Here is a 20,459-nt window from a genome sequence, read left to right on the forward strand (position 1 = left end):
AAACTATTTTATATCTCTGAAAGCATTCATCAGGTAGGATCATTCTCAGAAAATTCAGAGACTTGTCAGCACAAAAACCAAAAGGAAATTGGTTGTTCCTATTTCAATCACCTGCTTGTCGCATTGAGATATGGAAATTCTTTTGACTCAAGCATTTACCTTCTTTCAAGAAAAATTTTATGCCAATGTAATCTGTCTGTTTATATTACACTTAGAAAACAAAAACATTAGAAATAAAGGTATTTCATTAAAAGTAAAGAGTGTAATGCTCCACATTCTACTGTAATAATTACTTAAAAGGACTACTTATAATCTACTTTAGACGTTATATTTATTAAAACAAAATTAAAATAAAAAACAAACTATAAGTCAACAATAAAGCAGTTTGCATGTATGGGGGAAGATAAGAAAAGAGTAATACAGGCAAAGATGGGGACGCAATCCTTCCGCTTTTCCTCCTTTTGCTATGTCTGCCTTTTCTTTTACTGCTTCCTTACTTGCCTTCATTTTTGCATGACCTGTTTTAGGTCACAGGTTGTACATGAGACAGCAAATACCCGTAGACACCAGAGCTGCTTTCAAGCCACCAATTATGTTGTTGTAAGTTTATGCTCACAATTCTTCCCCTGTCTTCTGCATGACAGACAAATATAAACTATAAAGGGAATTTATTTAGGCCACAACTCTACCAAAATTAATGAGTACCTACAATGACAACACTGACCTTCACTGGATTTTCATGACATTTAAGAAACAGTGGCAAATACTGGACCAAAAGAGAAGGTGCATGTATTTTCTAGTTGAATTGTCTGAAATGCAATTCACAGTGACTAAATTTAGGGACTACAATTTTCTGCTAAAAGAGAAACAGGGTGGGGTGTGGAAGACAAATCCTTTGCCATCCAGATCAATTTCTTTTCAGAATATTACTAGTAAGGACAGAATACAGTCAGCTGTTGTAATTTTTACATCTTTAAAAATAAAGGCAAGAACTAAATATAAAAATATTTACTGTTTTAGGAACTGCCTCTTGTAAGGACAGAAACTATAGTCAGTAAACATTCTCAACAGCTAACAGAGCCTCAAAGAGCATTTGCAGGTTGTAGACCTTTAAATTCTCAAGAACAAATCAAAGTTAAATTAATTGAAGATGTTTATTATGATATAACGACTTAGAAAGTGGTAACATGTTTTACACATCAACAAATGATGGGTTTACAATAAAGTATCAGTATTAAGATCCTGAAGTCACTGGACTCAAGTTGTTTCATACTGTTAAAAAAAATATTACACATTTCTTCCCCAGCTTATCAAGGTACAGACAAGGTTTTTTTGCCAACTCTATTCTAACTTAAGACTATCTGCCGAGAACTTTCTGAACATTTGTCTTCAAATTGCTGCTTCTAACATGCAAAAGCTAGTAAATTAAGCTTTTTATAAATTACAGTATTTCTCTTAAAATGCTGTAACACAAACTAAAGAACAGTAACATGGTATGTGAATACAATAATAAGAAAAAGTTTGCAGAGCAATACCCTAATAATAACTAAGTCTTATTATAGATGCTAAAAATTACATGAAATGATACTCATATTCCTTGGATATAACAACAAAGCAAAAGTTGACTTCAAATAAAAACAATTAAGACCAAAACTACCTAAGAATTTTTTCGTATCATCTATATACCTTCAGACATGGCAATGTAATGCCAGATTGTGTCACTCTACAGCCAACAAATCACAGCCAAGAATATCCCTATAATGTAACAAATCATGCAGCAATCTAAAACATATTTCTATTTTCAACTGGGTACAAAAGCAGCCATTTAATTAACTGCTTGTATAATTCCAAAATACACCAAAAAATCCAAGCTCTGATTGTAAAAAGGAAGTTTGGCTTGACAATTCTCCAAGGAGTTCTGCAAAGAATTTGGAATCAGCATTTATGGTTTGCTGGGGATAGACAGGAAAAATTTGGTTGGGTTTTGTCTGCGGTTTTTTTTGTTTGCTTGGTTGTGGTTTTTTTGGTTTGTTTGTTTTTTTTAGTTATTTTGGTTTGAGTTCTTTTGGGTTTTTTTTTGCACAAATTTAAAATTGAGGTAAACTTCCCAACATGCACTGTACAGTGAGATCAATATAACCTCTGTTCAGCAGTGAAACAGAGTTCCTACCCACAAGTGGTACAACCACTTGCATTTTTCTCCCCAACAATGAGCGTTCTCTAAGATTTTGTTTTAATGTCTTATATCCTGCAAGATAGAGGAATACTGAAAACCTTAGAGATACAGCTCAATACTGAATAAAGCCAGCCTACCGTGGTGGCGGGGGAGAACATAAGTCTTGTTTTATTCATTATTGAGAGGATCTCTGAGGCTTTCATTACTTGTATTTTTATTAGATAAGAACACACCAATGAAAACCTGTGTGACCCACTCCATATTAAATAAAAACAGACTTACTGTACCTATCTCCCTGCTCCAGTGCTGACCAGAGGTGTTACTCACATTACAGGTCCAGTGAATGCTGGATCACCTCAGCACGAGTGCGAAGTCTGTGACCATGGGTCAGCAACTTCAGGGACCTACTAAACAAACAAAAACATGGAATAGAATCTGATAATCCACTAACTCAGTGCCTGCATCTAATGTTGAGAAGGTTTCACTGCTCAAAATATTTAAGGACAAACACTTTGATTGTCTTTAAAGTGATGGCAAATTATCCAGTTACCTCTTTATATTTTTCAGCGAATCTTCCAAATTTCTCTATCATTTCAGCCACAAAAATAACATCCATCTTGTCAGAAAAATTTGCTGCTTCAACAGTGTAAGCCAAGAGCTGTCTTGCTGTTGCCACTGCATTAGTAAGGTTGAGAGGCATCTACATAGAGAACAAACAACCATTTTGAAGAAGTGAAAATTAAGTGCAAGATAAAGGCAACAATTCAGTAATTAATAAGCATTTTCCCTGAAGAGGACAGCAGTTCCCACAGGGATCACAGCGCTTTAAGTAGCGAGGGACTACCACCTCATCTGTTGGCAAAAATACTTCCTATAAGCCAGGGAATCAGCACTTGTACCAGCACCCAGAAACTGGGTTTTGTCCTGTTGCCCTAGTAGGGAGAAAGGTGTTGCACCAAGAAAAGGAAATGGGGAAAACCATTACTGTAAATGTGCTTATTTTCCTTTTTACCTGAGCCTAGGCAAGACAACACAAAGCTCCTAAAATACAGCATTTTATAGCAACAGAAACCAAAAGACATTCAAGCACACCATTGCTGTAGCATTCACTCTTGATTCTGTAATTACAGAAAGCATTTGGGATACATACATACAAACACACCACAAACAAGATAGATCCTCTCTATGACAAAGCTCATTATTTCATTCCTGAAACAAGCAGCATGCTGGAAAATTGTTCACTAAATAGTGTACAACATTAACATGACTGAGCCAGCAGGGACCAAAAATGGGATATTTCACATACGACAGTCGAAAGCTGCGTGAATGTTATCAGCTCATGTTCAGATGCTGTTTATCCATGATAACCCAAACCAGAGTTGTTCCATCTCTCTGTTTTCTGGTGTACAGATATCTGGTCTGTCCTACCAAATTTGTAATGTGCCACATAAGCACAACTATGTATTTGTTCCTGCTGGTCTTAGCACTTGTATGTAGATTTGAATGCAATTAATGGAAGATTTTTTTTTTCCCCAAAGCACTAGAAGTCATGGATATAAAGAGTAAACAAAGTTCAAAGTCATAACACACACTTTGAACAAAGTAAACTTTCATATTCAGATATTCTGTATAATTTCTTTGAACTTTTTTTTAAACATGAATTTATTTTCACCTAAAACTTTATTTGTATGATACACAAACAAGAACAGTGAAATGTAAGTGTTCTTGCATAACTGCTACGAAGGTTTCGCTCTATTTTAAACTTAGACCTCTACTTCATTTAAATTACTTGGCAGACTTCTAATTTTCAGAACAGCTCAACTACCTTTGTATTCAAAGGTGTTAAAGGTGCTTATAATACTGCTACATTTATTATTAGTCTCAAAGAGACAATAAATTTCTCTGCAGAATACTGTTGAAAATTCTAGGCATACTACACGTAAAAAGAGGAAGGGTCTAGTGAGTAAAAACAACTAAAACAGAAACATGCCACTTCTTCCTTAAAAATAAAAAAATAAATCTATATTTCAGTGTAGCACCACTGTGTGCATGTATTTTTAATGACTGCTTCACATATGGAAATTATGCTTCATCTGTTTCTGAAGATACTGATCTGACCCTCACCTTTTAAACTTTTTCAGTTGGCAACATTCTTTCACAACCTTATAAATGCTGGCTAAACAAAAGCAGTTAGGCCAGACTGAAGTAATACAGGCTCTTGAACAGTTCCAACTCTATGGTACATAGCCAGGAGTAGTTATATGCCCTGCCGATAAAATTACCAGGTGAGGAAAAAGCAAACCAGCAACAGCAAAGTTCTCAATAAGCAAACACTCAGCTCTTGCAGTCTCCTACAAAGGGATGCCCAGCATCATCTCCCACCTGCTAATCAGTCATTTTGCACTACCACCCTTTATTTCAGCCCTCAAGTATGTTTCTTGTCACCAAGCCAGAGCATGCACCCCTAGTGCCTGGAATGTAAAGCAGCAGAGAACAGTTATGTCAATCCCTAAGTTTGTTTTGGACAAAAACAATTAGTCCTTTCCCCTTCCCCCTCTCTCCCATACTTTTGATCTTCCTTACACCACTGCTCATTGGTCCTCAGGGAATCAGAGCAAGAAGATAAAAAGCTATGCCTGCATTAGTAAGTAACAGAATACAAAGGAAGCAAGTCAGCAACAACCTACCTACACAATATGCAGTACAATGCTTTTGCCTCAAACTAGATATAGCCCAAGCCACTAGATGTCAAGTCCTCACTACATGTATAAATCAGAGACATCCAAGCACAAATATCAGTTCGTATCCAGATTGTCTCAGTCAGGGCACATGGCGCTTCTGATACAGTGTGAAGTTTTCTCTAAAAGTATGGGAACTCACACCCTGATCACACGCAGCAATCTTACCCTGAGATCAGATAAGCACCAGAACTTACATTAAACATGGGCAGTGCTACCAACATCAAGTGGCATAGCTGTATTAGTAAAAACCAAACAAACTAAATCAAATAAACAAACAAAAAACCCAAAGCACAACAAAACCCCAAAAAACCCAAACCCAAAAAACCACAAGACACACCATACCAAAAAACATCCTCGCATCTCTGTAGTTTCATCAGCTGCACTGATGCTAGTGATCTGACAGTATGCAGGGGAAAACATCAAGCTTAAACCAGAGGCTCAAAACTTTGTGTATTTGAGTATTATACAACATGGGACCTATAGTACAAGGCTGGATACATCATTGTGGAAAAGCATTTGTGAAAGTATGAGCTAACTAGACATAATCCTCAAAAGGAATTTGGAGACAAGAAATTTTGTTTCATACCTACATTTAAAATCGAGAATACCCTCTTGTATCCTGGTAAGTACTACCAGATTACAGTACCTAGTTAATACTACTTTCACTAGTTAACTCCCATTGCCCACACCAAGTCTATTAGAGGTTTACAGCAACAGGGGCAGAGTTTGACTACTCTCTGTTGTTATAATGGAAATAGCTGCTCTACCTTACAACTTCAGCCTGCCTTATTTCTTTATAGCATGTGGCCAGGACAGGGCACACAGTTGACAAAACCAATCATGACAAGTACCATTCTGCCATGCTTTACACAAGTACACCAAAGCATAAAATTTCCTTTGCACTTTCAATCTGGGGGCACTCAAAACAGGTATTAAACCCAGCTCCTAACATAACCCTACAAATTCTAGTGTTGTATTCAGAGGCATGTGTTCATCAGAATTTACCCACACCACCAGCATTACCAGCTTACAAAAACCTCTGAGAAACAGACTTCACAGTTTTTATTTTCGTTAAAGAATCTTATTTTCTAGAAACACAAAAATTACCTGATTGAACATATAAAGAACTCGAGTCACATCATTTGCATACTGGCACCTGGAGTAGTCCTCTTCGGCCCAGTACCCTCCCCTGTCACATCTGCGCCAGGCTCTTCTCTCATCTTGTGAGTTGCCAGGATATATCCCACTGCCAGCAGAATACCGTGTGCACAGCAGGTATGCTGTGATGCCTGCCAATGTTCTAGGCCACCTGGGGAGGCAAAAGCAAAAAAAAAAAAAAAAATTAGACAAATTTACATGACAAGTAAATAAAGGGATTAAGCACCACAACATGAAATAAAGAAAATAGTCACTAAGCATCCCTAAGTATTTAAAGGGCCGCCTTGGCTCACGTTCAGTATTTTCAAGCTGTTCATATTTGTGTACTATTAACAAAACAGTTCTAATGCTAGCATGCTTTTTAAAATTATTTTATGAGGTTGCAGGTGGAGAGAAGGTGCTTACAGAATTACTGAAAATAGCTCACCTTTTTATAAGAAAACTTGCCTACTTCATGAAAAATTACGTATTAACACTATAAAACCAGTTAAACACATAGTAAAAGCCCTGCAAGCATTCTACTTGTCCTGTTCACGCGCATCAACGTAACTTTCAAACGACAGAGTAAAGAGCAGAAGAGAATTCCTTTCACGGGAGGCATGTGGAACTAAGCGCTTTTAAGAAAACTTCTAAGTCTCTCAACTTTCTCCTCTGTAATTTTACCACATATTTTATCAGTATTAATACATGCAGAGCTAAAAATTAATTAAAGAATAAATACAGAAAATCAACTTGCAATCCAGCTTTAGTGCACTGTTCATTCATTAGATCAGAAATGATTTAAAGGAAACTTAGGAATAGAAGGCAACCATGCCTGAATCAAGCTTCAGTGCCGAGAACAGAGAAAGACAGGGACAAGGAATGCCATTCTGGAAGGAGTGCCAGCCAGTCTGCCCGCCCCTGCTTCTGGCACTCTCCCTTGTTAGCATATGGATAAGCAGTAGTTTATCGTTCAGTAGAGTAACAAAGTTTAAAGCAAAAAAGCATACATACCTAAATTGCAGAATGCTAAGCATCTCAAATACAACAACCCAACATACAAGGTTAAACTAAAACTGACAGCAAAACAGAGCTTCAATTGATTGCACCAGACTTTCTGTACCCTAATTAAGTCAAGTTCCTTGAACAGCCTTAAGAGCTAACATACTTTTTCTCAGTTTTAAGTCTTTCAAAGGGCTTTGTACAAAGCAGTTGTCTCCAAAAATTGAAATGGTCAAACAAAAAATTCCATTAGATTAGACTGTGATTTAAAGTTTGCTTTTTGTATCTGGACTGCATTTCACTAAGTGGCCATTTAGTCACTATTATCACGTATTAAGACATGCCCCAAATATAGCTACATTTGAAAGAAAAAAAAGAGAAAGTAATATCTCTGTTTCCAGAAGGATGGAGTAACTGCCTAGAAGAATGTTCCATCTCAGGAAATTAAAATCTAAGTAATATTGCCAAAACAGAAACTGAGCAAGTTAGCTCCATTTTCCACAAGGTTATTAGGTTATCACAATATTATTTGCCTTCTCTCCCTGCTCTTCCTACCACTTTCCCTATTTTTAAATCCACCTCTTCCCCTTCTGTTACTGTCCTTTTATTCCTACTGCATTTACTTTTCATTTATCTCTCTACACAGAATTTTATCTTTTACCACAATCTTCTCAAAAGTATATTAGCAATGCCAGTCACAGTCTGTACTACATTTATAAAAGATATCTACAGAAAGATTTAACTAATAAAACTCATATATTATTTGTCCTATGTTTTAGAAAGCTTCCCGTTAAACCAGATCTGAAAGGTGGAAAATTTAAAACTCCCATCTTTCTGCTATAATCTCGCATCACAAAAACAACATACGCAATGTCACCAAGAGAAGTGCTTTGTGGGGAAGTGTCCCTTACCTTCTCTCCCATTCACAATACACCTTATGGAGCTACAAGTTTATCTGCAGCCCAGTGGTGAATGAGAGGAACTGATTCCAGCTGCACCTACATTCACACTTCTCTTATTCTTTATTTTTGCTAAGTGAATGTTAACTTGAGTCATTCCCAGCCATGAACTGTTTCCTCCCAATACTTGTATGAAATGAGCTGATGAGGAACTCTCCACTTTCCATGAAGCCAGAGAGGACATCCCTCCAGCAGGGCTCAAAAAGGTGACTAATGATGTGAAATTCTCATTATTCAAACAAAGGCTACTTCAGTTTGGCTGTATTCTTAATTTCTTATGAGCTTAAGCTAGAATGTCTTTCACAGTTTATGTAACTGCTAGGAGAAGTGCAAATTTGGACTGTATTAACACTGTTATTTCACTGCCATTTATAATTAGGTGCTCAAAATTTATTACATGTACATAGGAGTAGACAGCTGTGCAGAGAAAGACAGTTTATTTACATTTAAGTACTGAAATTTCATTTCAGGGGGAAAAAAAAAAAAAGCCAGACCATGAGATTATAAAAGAACCCTTTTCTTCATGCATATTCATTCTGGTCTGTAAACATTCATTTATTTAAATTAACAATCCTTTCAGTCACAATGAGTTTTTATGTCATCATTTCATTCGCTTACAGGTAGTCTAATATTTTTTCTTATTATACTTTAGCAATTCTCTAAATCCAGCATGACAATTACAGTTCTAGGATTAATTACATCCAGTGAGTAATAAATTTTCAAAAGGATAAGTCTTATATTTAAGAAAGTTTTCTATCACCTACCATCACAAAATTATTCTAAACACAGTAGTTGGAGGATTTACTGAAATAGAAGCATTAAGTTACATTTTAACATGCAAGCTGTATTTTCAATTTAATCATGGATTGTAATATCAGGGATATTATCTGAGTAAGACTTAAAAGAACACTTTTTTTTAAAAATTGGTTCCATGATGAAGACAGTTTTTGCCTAATCTTTGTAAATTCATGCTAAACTACTATTACTGCCAAAGACATTGAAGACAAACATCCACCTTTGCCACACTTTGCTATCCCATCTCTGAAGGGATAAAAATCTAGATGTCAGTTTTGAAACAGATTCCAAGCTAAAATGACTAACCAGTTCCAACTAAAAAGCTATAAAATCAAATTAACCTAGGATCATTTACAACCATCTGCTCAGAACCATTTTCTCACTAGTCAAAGCCTTATTTCCATATGGTCTCAAAGGTGAAAAATTACTCTTTATTATTACACTACCTAAACTACAAATGGAAGTCTGTTACAGTAAACCCAGACACAGTGAACTTTTTGATACACTGAACATTTCCTGAAACCTTATTTCTTTCTACTGAATTCCAGAGGGGGTAAATCCTATTACACTGAACAGCCACTGAACAGCATAGGTTAATTTAATGGAAAACACTTTGAAATAAGCCTTCACCATCTGTTTTCACCTCTAATGGCAAATCAAAGAAGAGCGATTCACACTTGTATCATAAAAAAAAGCATAAGTGATTTAAATAGATGTGTTCTTTGATGAATACAGCATGCATCTGTTTGACTTTCTTCACCTTTTTATCTTACACAGGAAGTTTTCATTTTCTAAGATAATGTTCATCCCTGCAATTGAAACCACCACAGTGTAAAAAGAGGATATGCACAAAGTTTTTTATACAAATAATTCCTTACAATGTGAAAGGGAAGTTCTTCGGTAGCTCCAAATTGCCTCTGTGGAGCAGGTTATCTTAACATTACTTCCCTTACTAATAGTTCCACATACTCAGCTACCCTTCCCAAATTGTCCAACTGATAAACATAAAAAAGATGAACTCGGAACAAATGCTCTCGCTTAAGACTTTACCTGAATTCTTGCTACAACTGGAGAAGGCCTTCTGTACCTGAAAGCTTGCCTTCTCTCCCCCAAAAACTATGTATCAGCAACACGCTTTAACTTACTTTTAATTTCTTGAGATAAAACATTTATGCTCTTAGATTAGCTGTATAGAAATAAGGCAACTTTAAAGAACTCTAATGTACACAGGGAACGGAAGAAAAGTGTGTAACTGTAAACAGAAGATCAAGCAGAAGATTAACATAGTCAAGCAGCATAAGGAAAGTGAAAATAAATAAGTGTGTAAAAGCAGTTATTACAACATTAAGAAATCCTATAGACCGTAGTGAAAACATATGTTATGACATACACTAATTCTCAGTAGGAGCTATTGCAGGGAGGTAAAACACAGAGTAGTTATAAAGGGAATTACCTTACAGATAGAGAATCTATACAGAAGCTATCTGTTACAGCTGGCACCTCCAGGAGTAACGTGTTGTTAGAGTGACCAGCAGCAGAAAGATCAGAAAAGGGAAAACAGGTGAAGAGGTAAGAACAAAAGATAAACATAATGGAACATCAGAGCTACCACTACAGTCTCAACAATTATTAAAAGAAGCACCATTCATCTTATTTATTCTAATACTCATAAGGTGTGTGTGTGGAGAATATCTTGTGTATATTTATTTGTGTGTATATATACACACACATAATTTTTATGAAAATATATAGAACTTATTTCTTATATAGTGATTGTGTCATACAGGAGCAGGAGGGTTTTAAAAACAGAATGATAATCTGATGGAAAGACCCAGTCAGTACACAGTCCAGCTCTAGTTTACAGGTCATCTATTTCATTCATATATGTTCAAATTCATATATTCCTTCATATATTTCAAATATTGTCACTTACTTTCCATCTCTTCCAAAGATGTGAACTAACAGGCTCAAAGTCTAACATTCCATTGTATAGTTCTGGGCACTTCTTCCAACACATACTAATTTAGTACAGTTAATAATCTATTACACATCATTTACAATATCCACATAGGTTCCTTTAAAGCATAATACTAATACCTTAGTTAAAAAAAAAAAAAAAAAGAAAAAAAAAAGGTTACAAACCTGAAATCCCCTTTATTGTTCACAACCCTCTCTGGAGGACAGTACTGCGCAGAACTTTCTAGCACCACAATGTCTACTGTCCTTGTGTTATTCCCACGTCTGGTTTGTACATGGCAACCCCAGTTTCCTGTGGAGCCAGCCTGAATGTTTGAGATTGTCAGTGCACTGGGAAGATAAAATAAACAAATAAAACCCAAAAGTCTTGCAATAAAATTTATATAAACTCTTACCAAAAGATGAATAAAGTACAGAAAGACAATGGAAGAAATAACCAATTATATACAACTGTGAGCAATCTTACAAAATCAGAGCTATCTATGAATCCATGTACTGTAATTCACAGAGAAATATTTATTATACTTCTAGCTTTCTTTTTTGCCAAGGTAGGAAAGGAAAAGCACAGCCATGTGAAAAAGTTCCCTGACTTCAGAAAGAAGTCCGAATTCCCCAAGTGTTATTATTATTGCTCTCCAACACAAGTTTTTTCTAGTTGTTCAAGAGAGACAAACTAAAATAACTTCCCAAATGCATAATTTGTGATAAAGTTTAGAAGTCCTAACTTACTAATACAACTACAGGATATATAACACTTTGTAAATGCCGAATGAGTCAAAAATCTGCTGCAGGCAAAATAAATTATACTTACAGATCTCTGCTGGAGATATTCAATATTACCAGCTGTGGTGTGTACAAAATGAACAGGAAAAAATCCACGAGCAGTTCACTTAGATACCTCTCTTTCATAATTTCAATGTTCTCCTGCAAGTCTCCTGGGTAACTTGTTCTAGCTAATCCCGTTGTAAGCAGGTGGGTTTGACTAATCAGATCGCTAGACCTCCCTCTTCTAACCTGGTAGTTAGCAGAGGTGACAAAATCCAGGCAATTTAAGAGATGTGTGAAGTTAAAAGACCACTTCCCTAATTGGGATATTTCTGTCTACATATGTTCACCCAGCAAAGATATAAGAGGGCCTTACTGGTTATGAAAAGAGTCACTAAACCAGAGCAGAAAAGGAGTGTGAAATACATTTTCTCTTTATGGATTCACCTTGCAATCAGTGAGCAGTTATGAATCATGTTTTTTTCAACAAAAATACCCTGGGACTCATCAGTTTCCACTATCTTTCCATCCTGATACCACAAGACTTGCATGTCTTGATCAATATATGAAGCCATACACTGGAAGGGTAGGCTATCTCCTTCAAACACAACCTGACGGTGAGATGGAGTCATATAGAAAGATGGTAATTCAAGTGGTGGTTCTAGAATGAAGAAATAAAACGAACAGTTAATAGCAAGAATCTGTCATGTACATAATTTTCAAAAGAGGAGAAAAATACACTGAGTGCAAGATTTATATAAAAGCTATCCCTTCACACACTGGATCTTCACACACAAATTCTCATCATATTCTTCATCAAAACATATATTCCTTTAATGCAATACCCTTCAAAAAATCTTTTGCTACCCCACATCCAAAAGATAAAGAATATAAACTTGAATGAAAAATATATGTATGCATTTTATTTCTTTGTGATTTCTCACTATTAAGATTTCAAAGTCACAAATACATGCTTTATTCTTTTGACAGAGTAACTCTAAAGAAGTTCAGCAAGTTGGTCATTGTTTCATCAAAACAAAAAGGCTAATCAACAACAGAATCATCATGTAGAAAACCAAGTCATAAAAACAAGACCTTTAAACTTCAGAAATTTGGGCTTGGAATAATTTACACATCTTAAGATGGATAGCTAGGCTTTGGAACAAAATTTTCAATTTCCGACTCCTCTTGTGAAGTTTGGGTAAAAAACCCTGAAAAACATGAATTACCAGGAAAAAGGAGTTTATCTCCACAAAGTGCTACCCATCCTTAGGTTCTACAAACTAACATCCACAATTACCAATTACCACTATCATGTAAGTGCTGCATTTCAGGGAAACAAAGTTTGTTCACCAATATTAACAGAATATGGAATATGTTAGAAAACAAGTATCCATTGTCTGGAGTGCTTACCGCAGGTTAGAAGCTCCTGCTTAACACCAGTCACTGTCTGTGACTGAAGTGACTTGGGATATGCACATTTAGTTTCACGTACAGTTATATTTCTTTCCTTTAACCACTGATGCATCCACAGTATGTTGCAATCACAAAGAAGATAATCAGTCTGAAATTCTCTGCAACACAAAGTAAGTGCTCAGAGTGACAAAATGCAACACTCAGAGGTCTGAAAGCTTGACATCAACAGCTGTGCAATGCCTATGTCACCTACACAGAGTCCAGCAGTCTGACCCCAGAATAGCCTAGCGCTACATACATATATACTTCTGCAAACTGTGGTCTAAGAACAAAAGTACACACTCCCCAAGAAAAGGAATCTTCTCCATAAATAAGAGCAACATCTGTGCATGAAAGGTTTTCTAGTAATTTCTTTCATGGAGTAAGTTCAAGTATTTAATTGAGCACTAACAAGGAATTGCTTGAATATGCATGAACATAACTTAAGAACACATTTCATTACTTCATTTTAGCAATCAAATGCTTTAATAATAAAATCAACAAAAATAGTCTTTCACATATTTCTCTTTTCAGAACCACTATTCACATGATTTTAATGATAGTTTTATTCTGCTTCATACAAAAATCATAAGTCTTTTTCACTGATTCTTAAAAAGTCTTCTCTGTACAATTTAATACTTTCTACTAAAAAAAACCACCAAATATCCCTACAGGTGTCTGATGCAGTCAGCTAAAGTAAAAAAAGAGAGTATAAATACTTTCTCTGTTTAGAAACAGTTAAAAAGTTATCAAACCATATGGCTTTGTCTATGCTGTTTTTTATTTCTAGTGAAAACATAATTTTTCTTTTTTGCAAATATCTAGAGGATAACACAACATCACAGACAGAACACTTCAAAAACTAAATCAACATTCCTGTGAAATTCCATCTGGTCTTTGTTCACAAGAATTCCTCCAGACACACATTTTTAATAGCAACAGTTATACCCCGGCTCTTGTGAGACCTGTGATGTTCTTGGACAGCAACCCTTCTGTACACTAATAAAACACCAGGAATAACAACTTATGAACAATTAAAAGAAGCTGAAGGAGGGAAAGAAATATTTGCCTTTATAAACAAGAAACTCAGTGTCAAAACCAAAAGTCAGAGGTCTTGAGAAAGTCCCAGTACAGTAAGCCAACTGCCATGAGTACCAGGGAAAAATGCAAGCTAATCATCAGCACTGGTAACTTTTTTCATTTACTGTCTTCCTTACACAAGACTACAACTCTCATGAAATTAAATGAGAGAAAAGTAACATAAGGTTGAGATGTACACGCTGTTATGTGCAGCAAAATTATACTGTTCTAAAGGATTAAGATCTTTCTTAAAAGTATTTGTTTCCTTTGTCAAAAAACGGTGTGGAACACTGTATTTATTAAATATAAAGTAATAAATGACGCATACAGAATAAAGCTTTTGGAAGCCCAGATGCAGTTACACCTTTGTTCTCTCAGAACTGTTACCAAATATAGAGCAACTTTTGAAGGCAGTTATATAAACACACAAATATCTGTACATACATTTCTTATGTGCTTATTCAGATAAAGAAACCACTGTTAAGAGGCTTAAAAGTAAAAATGCAGAAACGTAGTACAAGCATGTGAAATGTTTTTTGTTAAGAACACAAATGATGATGTAAATTAAGATTAGATGCGGTAGATATAAGTACTTACAGAGACTTTAGTGAAGCAAGATGATCAAACGTTCCCTGTGTAAGCGTAGAAAACAGATTTCCCGAAAGATTCCTATGAAGCAAAAGCATCATGATTCGAACTCATGCTCAAGCAGCTGACATTTGAAATTAAAAAAACCCTCTTCAAGATAACATTATTTTAAAACTCACAAGATACTATTACAACACTGTTACAAGACCCTAACAACAATAATGAGGTTCTGATAGCCTACCAAAATCCCAAAATTATATGTTCCCCAGTACTTTTTTAGCTGAAGAATTTCAAGATTTGGAACAAGGACTGAAAACAAATACTTTATTTTTATTTAAAGCAACAACTAGCACATGTTGAGCATACATTTCAAGAAGTTTAAAATTAACTTTGTTGTTCACAGTGAACTGATGTTGCCGTTAACATGCTATTAAGAAGCATGTTCGAGCTAGCAGAATGTTTTTCAAAAATATTATACATCCCACTTTCTCTGTTATCAGTGAGAACATTGCCTAAGACACTAACAACCAGGGCAAAAAACATTCTGTAATCTTACATGTTATCTCCTTAACGTAAATGAAGAACTACAAACCATGCAAGAGAGCCAGCAAAACACAACCGCACTGATGCCATGGTATAAGGTGTGGATTTTAAAAGATTCTGTAACCCTGAAATATTTTTGTAAGGAAAATACTTTGTACAGCCTGCTAGTCCCACCCCTTTGCCCTGCTACACCTTCTAAGAAGCTGGGAAACATCTGCAAAGCACACAAAGCACTGAGCAGCATGGTTTGGGTTGCCCCTGCTACACACCCTCATGGTCATACGGCTTGTCCTTCAAGCACATGCTTAAAACTAACTACTCCCATTGAAACAAAGATTGTTAATGTATATAAGACTAAAGAAGTTATATACACCAAAATATACTTACAATCTAATTAGATTTACAAGTCCTCTAAATACGTCTGCATTCAGGCACCCTATTCTGTTATTAGTTAAGTCTCTGTATATAGGAAGAAGCAAAAAAAAAAAAAAGAAAAATCATTTTCTTTCTACTGACATAGTCTGCAAACAGAATCATGAATTTTAGTTGAAATACTTAACAGACTGAACTGGATTTACATTTAATCTTTTTCCGCAAAATCCAAATGGTACAGCTGTATGGGTGTACCCAGGCACAGAGTCCTTATTCCATTTCTACAGCAGTAACGGTTTGCGCATACATGGTTAAATGAGCCTTGTCTGACCAGTAAATCCCCTTAGAACAGGTTTGGCTTACATCACTAGAAGTAAATTCTCGTATTTGTACAGTATATTCATTACATGTGCTACATCACTTAATTTAACATGCCAGAGACCCCTATAATGGTACATTCGTTGTACATAAGTAGGACCACTTCTTGTCCTGGGTTCAGCAGTAGCAGTCATGTTTCTCCTTCGTGGTAGCTGGTGCAGTGCTGTGTTTTGACTTCCAGCCTGGGAACAGTGCTGGTGATACCGATGTTTTCGGTTGCTGCTAAGTGATGTTTACCCTGACCAAGGACTTTGTGAGGCTCATGCTCTGCCAGGGAGGAGGGGAAGCCGTGAGGAAGCAGAGACGGGGCGCCTGACCCAGGCTAGCCAAAGAGGTATTCCATACCACAGCACGTCATGCCCGGGGTGGGGGGTAACTGGGAGTTCTTGGCCGGTGGTATTGTATTCTCTTCCCTTGTTATTTTCTCTTAACACTGTTGTCGTTGGTGGTAGCGGTGGTGATTTGTGTTGTACATTGGTTGCTGGACTGGTCTTGTCTCAACCCGTGGGAGTTGCACTCTTTCGATCCTCCTTCCCATTCCTCCGGGAGCGGGGAAGGGGAGAGCCCCGGGGGGGGCCTCGATTGCTCTCAGCCCAGCACCACTCACTGGGAGTGAGTGAACAAGCTGTCTGGCTTCGGTTTAAACCACGGCACTTCTATATTTACATTTACACAAATATTTAAATATTACATATCTTACAATGTAGGTCTTAAATCAAATTGACAAGAACATTTTAAAGGAATAAAAATGAAGCTTGCAAGCAGTAATGGTCCAGAATTGGTCCTTCACCTCCACTTTTCAGGTTTCCAGAAGTGCAATTAGCAATAAAATTTCCTTTTAAGTGAGGCAAATCATCTAATCAGTGACAAATGAACATATATACTACAAAAACTTAAGAAGGAAAGCTGTATGCTGACTAGAGGAAGCAGAGGAGGGGTAAAGCAGCAAAATCACTAAGACTTAAAAGCTGTCCCAGATATTCTGAGAATCTGAAGAGTAAAAGGAGGAGACTAGATGAGGGGAGGCCATCGTGCCAATATCTTGTTTTTCATGTTTCATCTGGGACAGAATTTTTACAATGGAGGTATAAAACCTTAAACACAAAAAATGTGTTAAGGGGAATATTGGCACAACCTTCAATAAACCAGCATTAACAGTGCTATAACTCAATGTAGTATTAATAGCAAGGGACAATGTGTTCCACCATAACCTTTTGAGGGGAAAAAAAAAATCATAAGGAGTTTAACATTTAACAAAGCAAGACTTGACTGGCACCAAAGCTCTGAATGAATGTTCACTCAGTGATGTTTCAAGTCACAGAAACAACAACAGAGGAATAAAACAAAAGACTGTCCATAAGAACAAATGAGACTGCCAAGCCATAAGCAGTGGATGTTCATCAGTCATAAGACTGAAAGCAGACTTTGTTCCATACATAAATATATGTATATAGACAGCAAATACATATTCAACTTTTAATATTTAATAGCTTAGCTAATCTAAATTTCCAGAACCTAAGACGTACTCTACTTCTCAGGGGTTGTTTTGTCACTACTTACAGTCTTTTCAGAGATGAAAGCCCCAGAAAAGCTCCTGGATCTATCGTACTAATAAGGTTGTTCTTCAGGTCTCTGTGGAGAAAAATGAAGACATTACATTTACCACAAACTACCCTTTAAAACAGATACACAGGCATGAAGATACACTTAACTTGTTTGAAAGCCTTGTTTGAAAACTGAAAAAAAAAAAAACCGCAATCCCCCCCAAAAAAAAAGAAGAAAAAAAAAAAACAAAACCTAACAAACCAAACCAAAACCCATGCAACACATTTCTACTTTTTCTAACAGTATTTTTCAAAATTTGAAAATCTGTATTTTAATTAGAAAGAGGAATATAAACAGCATGTATATTTTATTAAATATTCTACCAGTTCCTATCACATGAAAGGTTACAGAGCTAAAGATACTTTGCCACAGTGTCCCAGTAGGTTACAGCTGCTCAGGGTGTAACATTTGCTCATCAGACAGTACCATACTGTTTAGCACAGTTGTCTTCTTCAGCCTACCCATTTTCAAATACTTTAGCAGTGCCCAACACCTACCAAAAGAAACAAGACAAGATCCTAAAAACACACCAAAGACACAGCATTGAAAGTTACCACTGATTACTGGCACTAAAGCAAAGCCCTGGCTACAAATCCCAAGTAAAACTGGTGAAAAACTCAGAGCACAGATTTTTAAGCCTTAAGTTTCCAGACTATGACATTGTAAGGAGAAATCTGATGTAACCATGTCATTAAAATGCTTAATTGTGTAAGTGATATAGGAGTTTTAACTCCTAATTCAATGTATTTTGCAGATACAGCTTAATTTGAAAGGTCACAGAAAGTATCTGTCAGCTTCTACAGTTTTGAACAAACTTTTATCACTGCACGAATGTTAAAATTATTTCAACTCCCTTATGAAGCCAAGATTTTTACTATACTAATATCTGAAACTTCGCAGGCACTTATTACTACCAAAAAAAAAAAAAAATCATTCCTTGGTATTATCTGAATGCTCTGCATTTGAAAAGAAAATCAGTAATTTCAACTAAAGTCAATGTTTTAGTATGCAAGAGGGTGGAAAGATTACGTCTGCCATCACACAGATATGCATGAGTGAAAACATAAATTCATCCCAAGATTTCACAATACCATTTCCTGCAGACAGATTAAGAAGCCATGGTAAAACAGTGTCATGGCACATGGATCACACTTCAGTGCTGTGCCTAATAAACATGTTTAAATACTTGAAATATTTGAAACAATTTAGAATTACCTTGAAGTACAGTAAATTAATTTTCAATAATCATACTCAACTTGATTTTCTTGCCCTGGGACTGCCAACTACTTACAGAGCAGTTTTGGGAGCCTGAAGAACTGTCATGTTTTTAAGCCTCTTTCTGCAGGCTTATAAACCCAGTACCAAGACCATGACAAATCTGAGAATACTAAATGCTATTAATCTCTTATTTACCATCAGTGTTTGGGACATGAAGAAAAATAATACTTATTCTGCACATTCAGAATTTCAGTTTAAAATCATGTAACTCCCACTTAAAATCTCACCATGGAAAATACTCAGGGAAGAAAAACCTGGACAACATGCCTTGGAAATCCACTAGCCTATAGATTATCAGTGAGCATTAAATTACATACTTAAATTCAAAGCATACTCCCTGATACACCTCTTTCTTAAATCCACTGCTTCAGTGTAAAGTTTTAAAACTAAAAGCAAGAGTTTTACTGTTTCCACAAACTGTTTATACATTTTGTCAGATTAGTTGACAGTACTTCGTAGTCTCTTCTTTATGTAATTTTTTGCCTTTTTGTCTCCTCCTTAACACCAGTTCTAGAGGGATAATTACACTAGAATAGATAAATTCTCTTTTAAGAAATGCCAAAAAATATGTGTTTACAAAACTCAGTGTGTATTCTGTATTTTCAAGTAAGATAGCAAAGCACTAATGATGCACCATGCTAAAGTAATTGTTAAAAAAAAACCCACATCCTGAAAGCCCAAATTGTCAGCATTTTCTCAATCAGCATCTACAACAGCTGGGGAGCCTCTGAGGATTTTCCCCCCTCCCAGCAGCAGTCACTAGTAAGCACTAGCTATGTATTCATCTATCAAAAAGTATTAGCAGATGAAAACTGTGAAATAAGATATTTAAAGATCTCAAAATTAACATCGAGCTGACATGTCTGGCAGCTCTTCTGAAACAGTAAAAGCTGTTGATATACAGGCTGGTGTAACTGCCACAGTTCCAGATCTAGGACAGTTTCTAAATGAAAAAATGACAGTCGTGGGTAAACCAACAGATTGATAGGATTCTCATATAAAAGCGATGTGAGGGAGACAATCTCAGACAGTTGTGTTTGGCTTTGAGGTTTCCGTTGGTTTTAACACTTGTAAATACATTTATACAAACTATTCATTTTTAGCAATGGGATTTTAATCATTTTTCTTTGGAAAGCTCAACCAACAGGATACAGTCATAGATACCAATTTGTCCAAATAAAAAAATCTGTCCAAAATAAATCCATTAGAAGAGTGTTTCAGTTAGGGTAATATTACAACTCCACAGTAGACAGTTCTGAGACATGGACATTTTCCAAATGGAAATTAAAACATCGTTATAAAAATAATCTCTTAACTTTCTGAAAAGTTCTTACATACACTTCTGAAATCCCCTCGCATCTAAAAAATTCAACAGCAACTCAGATCACTTCATTTTGCTGTTTTGTGCTTACCCCATCAAACCACCTGTGACATGCACTGATGAGCTACAAGAGTAAAAATTTCTTCAAGATGTAATGCAAAAAAAGTTTTAAAAAAGGAAATGCTCAAGCCATTTCTGCAAACTAAACAAAAGCTAAAACCTAGACCAAAAAACTTTTTTGTTTCCTTCAAATAATTTCTGTAATTACTTCCAACAGTACAGCATAC

At 36.0% G+C, this 20,459-nt stretch overlaps 1 protein-coding gene across 1 annotated transcript in view; it reads right to left on the reverse strand.

The window, feature by feature from the left end:
- Positions 1 to 20,459, reverse strand: part of ADGRA3 (adhesion G protein-coupled receptor A3) — a 57,262-nt gene that overhangs the window by 16,033 nt on the left and 20,770 nt on the right. The window contains exons 3-10 of the mRNA XM_061470159.1: positions 17,529 to 17,600; positions 15,606 to 15,677; positions 14,685 to 14,756; positions 12,966 to 13,126; positions 12,000 to 12,213; positions 10,953 to 11,117; positions 6,025 to 6,226; positions 2,727 to 2,876 (exon numbers count right to left, since the gene is read on the reverse strand). Of these exons, the coding sequence (XP_061326143.1) occupies positions 2,727 to 2,876; positions 6,025 to 6,226; positions 10,953 to 11,117; positions 12,000 to 12,213; positions 12,966 to 13,126; positions 14,685 to 14,756; positions 15,606 to 15,677; positions 17,529 to 17,600 (1,108 nt within the window). The remainder of the gene's footprint in view (positions 1 to 2,726; positions 2,877 to 6,024; positions 6,227 to 10,952; positions 11,118 to 11,999; positions 12,214 to 12,965; positions 13,127 to 14,684; positions 14,757 to 15,605; positions 15,678 to 17,528; positions 17,601 to 20,459) is intronic.

This window comes from Pezoporus flaviventris, unplaced genomic scaffold (genome assembly GCF_033815535.1).
Source record: "Pezoporus flaviventris isolate CSIRO_AGI_PZ_B2104156 unplaced genomic scaffold, CSIRO_AGI_Pfla_v1 ptg000002l, whole genome shotgun sequence".
Taxonomy (NCBI): Eukaryota; Metazoa; Chordata; class Aves; order Psittaciformes; family Psittacidae; genus Pezoporus; species Pezoporus flaviventris.